The 11381-nt window shown below is 35.9% G+C and overlaps 1 protein-coding gene across 2 annotated transcripts; it reads right to left on the reverse strand.

The window, feature by feature from the left end:
- Window positions 1-5140: 5140 nt before the first annotated feature.
- On the reverse strand, window positions 5141-9141 carry dusp12 (dual specificity phosphatase 12). Of its 2 annotated transcripts, none has more exons than XM_048163332.1 (7): window positions 8996-9141; window positions 8513-8781; window positions 8089-8202; window positions 7886-8004; window positions 7643-7730; window positions 5574-5757; window positions 5141-5325 (listed from the first exon to the last, which is right to left on the reverse strand). In XM_048163332.1, the coding sequence occupies exons 2-7, from the start codon at window positions 8773-8775 to the stop codon at window positions 5176-5178; spliced, it is 918 nt and encodes a 305-aa protein (XP_048019289.1). In that variant the 5' UTR covers window positions 8776-8781; window positions 8996-9141; the 3' UTR covers window positions 5141-5175. The 2 variants fall into 2 exon arrangements, with proteins under 2 accessions (XP_048019289.1, XP_048019288.1); XM_048163331.1 differs by having other exon boundaries at window positions 8927-9036.
- Between the last annotated feature and the right edge of the window lie 2240 nt (window positions 9142-11381).

The raw sequence follows: 11381 nt of genomic DNA on the forward strand, positions 1-11381 counted from the left end.
TGCTATGTGGCCACTTACAGTATGTGTCTTTTGATGAAAGAGTTGCTGTGACACATCTTAAAGGGAGTATTTGGAGACGTGGCACAGAAGAGGTCTATCCCCCTGAAATCAATTAAAACTTGTCCAGTTGTTTAAGTTAAGACCGTGTCAAATATTTAGACATGCCATGCATTTTTAATTCAGACTGCAAAGGAGAGCTGGCTCTAGACACGTGGACAAAATTAAATGTGTTAGACATATTTGAGAATCAGCTCTACTATTCTCTAGTTCAGCTGGATAAGCCGATTAGAAAATCAACATCATAGCATTTAACATGTTAAAGGAATAAACTGTTAAATCAAAATGCAAGTTGGCTCAAAGGAATAATTTACCAAAAAAAAAAAAAAAATTGACATCATTTACTCACCCTAAAGTTGCTCTAAACCTGTATGACTTTCTTTGTTCTGTTGAACACAAAAGAAGATATTTTGAAGAATCTTGGTAACCAAAGAGTTGCTGGCCCAATTGACTTTCATAGTGTGAAAATAGTACTATGGAAGTCAGTGGGGACCAGAAACTGTTTGGTTACCGAGATTCTTCAAATTATCTTATTTTGTGTTCAACAGAACAAAGAAACTCATACAGGTTTAGAGCAACTTGAGGGTGATTAAATGATGACATTTTTTAAACAAAAATGATTTAAAATAATCTACATCTCTGAAGACGGCCAAAGACGTTGTTTGAGCTGTTAAGTCCATACATGTGCTCAACATCTGATCCATAGAAATCTGTGGTTTACTACTGACCGATCTAGATCGATATTAGTAAAACTGGAAACGAGGGTAAAGCGGATATGACAGGAGATGCAATGACACGGTCCGTGTCCTGGTTAAAATTGCTGATTTCTCTGGATTTAAAGGTGATAAATAGGATGTTTTGTTTTATACATTTTTGCAATATTACTTGAAACTGTCTTTACTAACTGATAAAAGACTATTTATTAGGTGCACTGAAAATAATAATATTAATAGACATCATCTGTGCACGAGGTAGGGCGTTAAAAACATCAGCCAGTCGTTTACGCGATCATCGCATAAACGATTGGCCCTCTGGTTTGTCAATCTCTGCCGTGACGTTCCTTGTGAGAGACGTGCGCGGATTGGCCCTCTGGCTTGTCAATCACTGCCATGACGTTCCTTGTGAGAGACGCGCGGCTGCGCGCTCCAGTAACTTTCCACACTCCAGAGGCGCCGCATGTAATGTTTTTGTCAGGAGACAGGAGTAACAACTGCAGATTATGAGTTACCTGCGGTGAGTCCGACATAATGAATCCACAAACACGACACAGCAAATGCCGGTGGTAAACACTCGTGTTCCAATACTCGTGCACGAGTTTTGGGAGGCGTTCCTTTGAAATGAGCTGTGAAGGAGGGGAGTTGTTCTTACGTATGCGCTCATTTCAAAAACTCAGTAACAGTCTTTGGATTCTCAGTCGACGAAAAAATCCTCTCTATCACCTTTAAACATTGTTGGAAATAACAAAATAAGTACACAAGTCAACAAAATACTTAACTCTGTTCTAGTGGTTTTTGGATATTTTAATCTAAAAATCTTACATATTGTGCCTTTAAGGCATTACATTTACAAGACGCAAGTAAAATTAACATTTTGACTTTGTGATTACTTTTTAAAATGCCAACTAGAAAAAAAATGTTCTATTGAATTTAAATCTGTTTAAAAAGAGAGTTTTAACACTGATACACAAAGTAATAAAGACAAACTACAGTTTTTCCATTCAGTCTTACACACCCAACTAATAGCAATTTTGCAGTTTATAACATTGCCTGTTCCATTTGTAAGAACAGCATCTTTTCTCATTTCCAGATGTACGGCATGTCTGTAAATACTGTTATTTACACTAACTACTCTTGAAAGGAAAGAATAAACAAAAACTGTGTATTTTAGGCCAAATTGCTACTATTGAAAAGGTCAAGACTGTCACACAAAAGTGCTTGATTACAGCTTAAGCGGGTTTCTGAACCAATCAGAAGTCTAGCTTTTCCACACCTCCGTCTAAGCTCTAACCCAGACCATGACTGCAACACCAATAAGAAGCCCACTTGTACCACATGTACCATTTTACCATTACATTGATATTTAATGTTCCTGGAAAAGCAAAAACAACTGCATATATTGTGTTGGAGTTACATTTAGTTTACTCTTTTCATTCTCAGCTCCTCTATTCCTGAAATCCTGCTCCTCTCCTCTCTCAACTGATGTCATCTCTCTTGCGCACATACTCAGTGGGCGACTCTTGACACTTCACAGAAAGAGTTCAGGTCATTACATAGAGGATATGACCCCCATAAACACAACAGGATCTCACAACTCAAAGCCATAACCACCCACAGTGGAATGCAGACTCTCTCAATAAACATCATATAAACATCTATGAGCTGGGGGTCAAGAGGAAACTACATGCTCATGAATCTGAATTAGTGCTACATTTCATACAAATACAAAGTATATGATGACAGTTTATGGACCAATTTCTGTGTGGCACCACTTGTTTAAAAAAAATGTAATTTCTGATTTTGTGAGAAGCAGATTTAGCAAGTCAGGAGCTATAAGTTTGTTATTCTGTCCTCTAATACCTCTAGTACTTCTCAACCAAGTCAAAGTATCTCACATTTGCATTAAAAGCTGATCATCTGTCATCTACAGTGCAGGTGTAGCCAGAGAACTACTTTGTCCTTACTCTCCACTATTTTGAATATCACACGAAATGTAGTCAATGTAATTGCACAGTACTAGTTATTTGTCGCCCCCTACTGGATAGAAAACCCACTTTTGCAATACAGGTGCTGGTCATATAATTAGAATATCATCAAAAAGTTGATTTATTTCACTAATTCCATTCAAAAAGTGAAACTTGTATATTATATTCATTCATTACACACAGACTGATACATTTCAAATGTTTATTTCTTTTAATTTTGATGATTATAACTGACAACTTACAAGGAAAATCCCAAATTCAGTATCTCAGAAAATTAGAATATTACTTAAGACTTAAGAAATCTTGGCCAACTGAAAAGTATGAACATGAAAAGTATGAGCATGTACAGCACTCAATACTTAGTTGGGGCTCCTTTTGCCTGAATTACTGCAGCAATGCGGCGTGGCATGGAGTCGATCAGTCTGTGGCACTGCTCAGGTGTTATGGGAGCCCAGGTTGCTCTGATAGTGGCTTTCAGCTCTTCTGCATTGTTGGGTCTGGCATATCGCATCTTCCTCTTCACAATACCCCATAGATTTTCTATGGGGTTAAGGTCAGGCGAGTTTGCTGCCCAAATAAGAACAGGGATACCATGGTCCTTAAACCAGGTACTGGTAGCTTTGGCACTGTGTGCAGGTGCCAAGTCCTGTTGAAATGAAATCTGCATCTCCATAAAGTTGGTCAGCAGCAGGAAGCATGAAGTGCTCTAAAACTTCCTGGTAAATGGCTGCGTTGACCGTGGACCTCAGAAAACACAGTGGACCAACACTAGCAGATGACATGGCACCCCAAACCATCACTGACTGTGGAAACTTTAGACTGGACCTCAAGCAACGTGGATTGTGTGCCTCTCCTCTCTTCCTCCAGACTCTGGGACCCTGATTTCCAAAGGAAATGCAAAATTTACTTTCGTCAGAGAACATAACTTTGGACCACTCAGCAGTAGTCCAGTCCTTTTTGTCTTTAGCCCAGGCGAGACGCTTCTGACGCTGTCTGTTGTTCAAGAGTGGCTTGACACAAGGAATGCGACAGCTGAAACCCATGTCTTGCATACATCTGTGCGTAGTGGTTCTTGAAGCACTGACTCCAGCTGCAGTCCACTCTTTGTGAATCTCCCCCACATTTTTGAATGGGTTTTGTTTCACAATCCTCTCCAGGGTGCGGTTATCCCTATTGCTTGTACACTTCTTTCTACCACATCTTTTCCTTCCCTTCGCCTCTCTATTAATGTGCTTGGACACAGAGCTCTGTGAACAGCCAGTCTCTTTTGCAATGACCTTTTGTGTCTTGCCCTCCTTGTGCAAGGTGTCAACGGTCGTCTTTTGGACAACTGTCAAGTCAGCAGTCTTCCCCATGATTGTGTAGCCTACAGAACTAGACTGAGATACCATTTAAAGGCCTTTGCAGGTGTTTTGAGTTAATTAGCTGATTAGAGTGTGGCACCAGGTGTCTTCAATATTGAACCTTTTCACAATATTCTAATTTTCTGAGATACTGAATTTGGGATTTTCCTTAGTTGTCAGTTATAATAATCATCAAAATTAAAAGAAATAAACATTTGAAATATATCAGTCTGTGTGTAAAGAATGAATATAATATACAAGTTTCACTTTTTGAATGGAATTAGTGAAATAAATCAACTTTTTGATGATATTCTAATTATATGACCAGCACCTGTACATGTAATCTTTATTTATGAATGCAAAAGTTTATCCAAATAAAAATTAACCCTAAATTAAAATATAGTTAAATTAACCATACAAGTCTAATAAAATATATTCTGAATATAAAATTTGTACTTTGATTGAGCAAGGATGTATTAAACTGATCAAAAGTGGCAGTAAAGACATTTATAATGTAAGAAAATAAATACATAAATTTCATAAGAAAATAAATAAATGTCAGCTGTTTCGAATTTTCTATTCATCAAAGAATCCTGGACAAAATGTATCACGGTTCCCACTAAAATATGAAGCAGCACAACTGATTTCAACATTGATAATAAAAAGAAATGTTTCTTGAGCAGCAAATCAGCATATTAAAATGATTTCAAAAGGATCATGTGACACTGAAGACTGAAGTAATGATGCTGAAAATTCAGCTTTGCCATCACAGGAATAAATTACATTTTTATATAGATTAAAACAGAAAATTATTTTAAATTATTTTAAATTTAAATTTTTTACTGTATAAAAGTGAGCCTAACTTTTTAAAAGTCCCCATATTTTTGAATGGTAGTATAGATGAAATATAACTAATATAATATAACATAACACAACTTTTAAGCAAAGTTACAATCAAAGTGAAGCACAGGGCATTTCACGTGGTATTTCTGTTATTTTTATGTATTATTTCAACTTAACACACCAAGAATCACAAAAATTTCTGAGCATACAATACAGATCTTTATTTGTGGGTCATTTGAGTGCAGATATACTGATGTGTTTGATTTCATCCACTCTGTTCTTGTGCATCTGGAAGGCCGGTGTCACCCAGCGCCCACACGAACACTGTTCACCGTACCAGTTAAACGAGCCCAGCTTTGAGCTGCACTTGGGACACAAAAGCTACAAGAGAGATTTTAACAAAAGCTTTTACTTTGAAATATATTAAAAACACCCACAGAGAAACAAAATGGCACATTTATTGCATAGCCACTACAACCTCTAGCAATTATCAATCTTAAATTTAACCCTTTAACTTTTGCAATAGTTAAAAATACATACTTGAAAAAAGGTAAATGGACATATAGGAACAATGTTATGATAATTCTGTTTAATTGCGTGTCCAGATGTGTGAAGCAGTCAGATACTACCTGTCCATCCATAACACCTAGTAAGGCCTGCTCCATCCATTGCACCGGCTCTATAAAGTAGGATGTGCACTGTTTCTGATCTTCAGCTGCAGGGCTCACTGTCCTCGTCTTCTTATGAGAGAACGCAGAGGCTCCTCCTCCCACACAGTGACTGAGAATGCTGGAGTGACGGAAAAGTGTGCGTCTGTTGGGAACGAAAGACAACTGCAGGTTATGACTTCAGTCAGTGAACGTGATTTCACCAAGTACAACATGTTCCTGGATCAACATCTTTGCTGTTCCTGGAACAGCATTCCACTCTACCAATCAGATTTGAGGTTTACAGTTTATGTCAAGCTTAGGCTTACAGCCAGGGTTAGGTGCTTCTTCATTAGTGTTATTCATCTGTCATTTCCCTCTGATATTAGGGATAAGTTATGGGTAGAGTTAGGTTTAGGGGATATGGTTAAAGGTGCCCTAGATTCAAAAATTGAATTTATCTTGGCATAGTTAAATAACAAGAGTTCAGTACATGGAAAAGACATATAGTGAGCCTCAAACTCCATTGTTTCCTCCTTCTTATATAAATCTCATTTGTTTAAAAGACCTCCGAAGAACAGGCGAATCTCAACATAACACAGACTGTTACGTAACAGTCGGGGTGTACGCCCCCAATATTTGCATATGCCAGCCCATGTTCCCAACATTATGAAAGGCATTAAACAAGGGCAAAACGTCTGGATCTGTGCAGAGCTGAGTCAACAGACTAGGTAAGCAAGCAAGAACAACAGCGAAAAATGGCAGATGGAGCAATAATAACCGACATGATTCATGATAACATGATATTTTTAGTGATATTTGTAAATTGTCTTTCTAAATGTTTCGTTAACATGTTGCTAATGTACTGTTAAATGTAGTTAAAGTTACCATCGTTTCTTACTGTATTCACGGAGACAAGAGCCGTCGCTATTTTCATTTTTAAACACTTGCAGTCTGTATAATGCATAAACACAACTTCATTCTTTATAAATCTCTCCAACAGTGTAGCATTAGCCGTTAGCCACGGAGCACAGCCTCAAACTCATTCAGAATCAATGTAAACATCAAAATAAACACTGTACTCATGCGATTAGACATGCTGCATGACGAACACTTTGTAAAGATCCATTTTGAGGGTTATATTAGCTGTTTGAACTTTTTTTATGTTGTTTAAGGCAAGCGCGAGCTCTGGGGGCATGGAGCACGAGATTTAAAGGGCCACACACCCTGAATCGGCTCATTTCTAATTATGCCCCAAAATAGGCAGTTAAAAAAATGAATTTAAAAAAATCTATGGGATATTTTGAGCTGAAACTTCACAGACACATTCAGGGGACACCTTAGACTTACATTACATCTTTTAAAAAAAAGTTCTAGGGCACCTTTAAAGGATTAGTTCACTTTAAAATGAAAATTACCCCAAGCTTTACTCACCCTCAAGCCATCCTAGGTATACAGACTTTCTTCTTTCTGATGAACACAATCTGAGTTATATTAATAAATATCCTGATGCATCCAAGCTTTATAATGGCAGTGAGCGGGACCAATGAGTCTAAAGCTCAAGAAAGTGCATCCATCCATCATACTCCACACAGCTCCAGGGGGTTAATAAAGGCCCTCTGAAGCAAAGTGATGCATTTTCTTAAGAAAAATAGCCATATTTAGCAAGTTATAAAGTAAAATATCACATCAGTTACACTTCGTAGCGTAGGATGTAGCTGAAGTGTTTTGAACTGCAAGTGTTTTATACTTTCTTCGTAAGTTGAATACGGAAGGCAGTTTAGCGGAAGCAAGATATTTTACTTTATAACTTGTTAAATATGGATATTTTTCTTACACAAAACACATCGCTTTGGCTCGAGGGTGAGTAAAGCTTGGGGTAATTTTTATTTTAAAGTGAACTAATCCTTTAAGACTACATTTTTGGACAGGAATGTTGATCCAGGATCAACTAAATATGTTGATCCAGGAATATGTTTTTCTTGGCAAAATCACGGTGACCGACTTCAGCCGATGTATAAAAAAATACAGTACATAAAAACATATTTTACCTGCACTTTCTACATCTGTATACAGCTTCTGCATTCTGGGTTTGAGCAGGGTCAACAGCAAAGACATCTTTCGGCACATTCTGGAGCTCTGAATTGATCAAAATACATGACTTTAATATAAGCCCTGGTAAATTTCTTTAAATAGTGTATTTAATAAATATATAGACCATTTAACTATGGGTGTATAAAGTTGAAATTAACACTTATTTACCAAATGTTAAGCAAGCTCAAGTATGTACATACCTGGATATTTCTCAGTAATTTTCTTCAATCTAAACTGTTTGTATAAAGGATTTGTGGTGTCTACTTTACAGTCCATTAATTCATAAAGTGCCAGCTGGTCCAGAAACTCTTCATTCATTCTGAGAAAATGAGAGGAACATCGTTCAATAATAATGCTCTTCACAAATGTGCCGTCACAGAAAAAAATAATGAAAAACACTCACTTAACATCTGGTTTTAAATTTTGGAGTTTGGAATATGCATCCTGCAAATTCAGGTGTTTTGTTTTCATCAGGTAAGCAGTCACAACAGCAGCACTTCTACTTTGCCCTACATGGCTGCAAAAAATAAATAAAAATCAAGAAAAACAGTTGAATCCCAGTTTCTTAAAATCAAATATAATATATTTCTTAAAAATATAATATATATTAATTAGATAAGACACTAAAACACTTTCTTACAACTTACATATGAATAAACAAACTAATCAGTAGTTGTTCAATTATATATTTAGAAGAGATATAGATGAAAATGCAACATTTTACTTTATTTAGCATCATTAATTTATTACATTTGTGAATATCTGAATGTATATTAACTAATACACTGTTATAGTGTTTCTTGTGAACGTTAAATGGTTAAACCTACCAATGCACAAGAACTGCTGGTGATTTGGACTCAGATTGTGTGCTGAAAGCCTCACATATAAAGCTGACACAGTCATCCAGCCTGCTCAGGAGATCTGTGGACGCATCATCCAGAGCTCGGACAAATTTTGTGTGGAATCCAGTCACATAAGGTTCCTCTGAGTCAACGGTGAGTATGTGCGTTACACCCGCGTCTGTCAGGCTCTGAGCATCCTTCACATCGGACACAGATCCGATGTAGAGTCCAGCCTCCACTCCTATCATGGTTTACTGTGTAAACACAACATCACTTTTCATTTCAGTATGCACGGAGAGTGCAGCTTAGCTACGGGTCTGTTAATAACTGCTACATTTCCAAGGCTAGTATTTAATTTTTTATATAAATTCATAAGAGAGTATTTTTAGGTGTTATTACTTCAAATGCATTTAGGCCGCAGCTCTTCTGAGATAACTTTAATGTAAACATCAACGTTACTGAACTCACATGCAACTTGCTGTCAAGAAAGAGGTCCAGTAAAATAAAAAAGTCCGTGGGAAACAAAATGAAATTGTTAGTTCCGGACGGAACGCTATTATATTATGGCTTCACAATACCTCTAGATGGCGTTAATAGGAAATAAATACTTCGTTGAGATTGCAACATTCATTTGTTTAGCTAAGTCTTGTCATTCTTGGCTATGTGATTTATTTTGCTAAATAAAGATTACAGAATTCTGTAGGCTAAGCATATTAAGGAATTCATATTTGCATCTGATTGTGCATTTTAAAATAATAACAACATTATTCATGTTTTTTTTTTTTTTTCATTTGAGGACTTCATTTGAGTTTTTAATCAGACGTAGCAAGCTTCTGGGGACAATAGTTAAACATATAGGCCTATATAATTGACATTCAATGAGCAAATCAAATTGAAAAATAAACCCTTAGACACATTCTCACAAACTTACAACTGGCCTACAGTCTGCTCTGTTTTTAGACAGACCTTTCTAATTTTATAGTATGTATTACCATCAGCATGTTCAGCAGAAGTTCCTCAAGAACACAGGCTTGATTTATTGTAGAACCGTTAGTAAAGCAGTTCAAAACAGCATTCAAGTTGTACAATATTGCCAGCTCAGGAAACTGTACTGCAGATTTTATTTGAGCTTTAAATCTCTTTTGCATACTATCAAGTTCCCATGGTATGTTCTAGACCTGTAGTTCTGCCCTTTTGGAAGGCTTTTGGCTATCCATCATGTGCTTAATGAAAGCCAACACTATGACATTTAAACAGGAGTGAAAGAGTCCAGTCCACTGCACCTAATATCAGACACATGCTGTCTTTTTCACTTACATAAAGAAACTGACTGAGATATTAGACTACAATGGGATTAGAAGTCTTTGGTGAGCATGATGGTGGAGTATTTATTCTCTATGGCATATCATGATCTTGATAAACATAAAAACAAGTCGTTGTACCATTACAGAGCAGATGCCTGTGCTTTAATCTGACTGGCCCTCTCAGGACAAGTCCAACTTAGCCTCATATGGTCCCTCAGAATCCCTGTCCAACCTGTTGCACGTATGTCTTTCCTGGGATGCACAGCATTTACACATTATCGCATGAAACCCAGATCAGCAGAATTGGTCTATTTTTTCTTTTGTCAGCGACTGTCATGGGATGATTAGGGTTATTGATTTTGGTAAGAGCATCAGAAATTTGCACCAGAATCTTCCATTTGTCTAGACCCACAAAGGCAGATTTAGGATTAAAAGCTTAAAGCAATGCAAGGACTGATGCTTTCTAGAGATGAACATCTGTGTGGACCTTTTCCTAGACTCTTTGTCATTGCTTGAGACATTAAGGGTTACAAAACTTCATTTGCTCTTGCAACAAGACATTGATAGATAGGAAATGAACCGTACAGATCATTGTTGAAAGTTCCTCTTTGACTCAGATTTTCCATGAAGGAAATGTCATTTACGCTTAATGACTCTTCTAAAAAGTAAAAGGACATATACAAATGCATATTGAATTTACATAAATATAAATATACACTACCATTCAAAAGTTTGGAAACATTATTACTTTTAATGTTTCTGAAAGAAGTCTCTTATGCTCATCAAACCTGCATTTATTTGATCAAAAATACAGAAAAAAACAGTAATATTGTGAAATATTATTACAATTTAAAATAATGGTTTTCTATTTTAATATACTTAAAAAAAAAAAAAAAAAAAATTCTGTAATGCAAAGCTGAATTTTCATCAGCCATTACTCCAGTCTTCAGTGTCACATGATCCTTCAGAAATCATTCTAATATGCTGATTTGATACTCAGTTATTATCAAAGTTGGAAACAGTTGTGTTGCTTAATATTTTTTGGAAACTGTGATACTTTTTTCAGGATTCTTTGATGAATAAATAGTCAAAAAGAACAGGATTTATTCAAAATAGAACTATTTTCTAACAATATAAATCACTTTTATCAATTTAACACATCCTTGCTGAAAAAAAGTATTAATTTCTTTCAAAAAAAAAAAAGAAAGAAAAAAATACTGACCCCAAACTTTTGAACAGTAGTGTATATTGTTACAAAAGATTTAATTTAAATAAATGCTGCTCTTTTTAAACTTTTTATTCATCAAAGAATCCTGAAAAAAAGTATTAAAAAAATATTAAGCAGCACAACATTTGTAATAAATCAGCATATTAGAATAATTTCTGAAGGATCATGTGACACTGAAGACTGGATTTAATGATGCTGAAAATTCAGCTTTGCATCACAGACATAAATTATATTTTAAAGTATATTATAATAGAAAACCATTATTTTAAATTGTAATAAGATTTTACAATATTACTGTATTTTTGATCAAATGATGAGTAGA

This window comes from Megalobrama amblycephala, linkage group LG17, assembly GCF_018812025.1.
Source record: "Megalobrama amblycephala isolate DHTTF-2021 linkage group LG17, ASM1881202v1, whole genome shotgun sequence".
In the NCBI taxonomy this organism is placed as follows: domain Eukaryota; kingdom Metazoa; phylum Chordata; class Actinopteri; order Cypriniformes; family Xenocyprididae; genus Megalobrama; species Megalobrama amblycephala.

Excerpts from the sequence above, each read along its gene's own strand:
- dusp12 (XM_048163332.1), bottom strand. The coding sequence starts at position 8,775 with ATGATAGGAGTGGAGGCTGGACTCTACATCGGATCTGTGTCCGATGTG. Across the intron at positions 7,731-7,885 it reads AATTACTGAGAAATATCCAG|AGCTCCAGAATGTGCCGAAA; the intron begins GTATGTACATAC and ends TGATCAATTCAG. Across the intron at positions 5,758-7,642 it reads TACAGATGTAGAAAGTGCAG|ACGCACACTTTTCCGTCACT; the intron begins GTAAAATATGTT and ends CGTTCCCAACAG.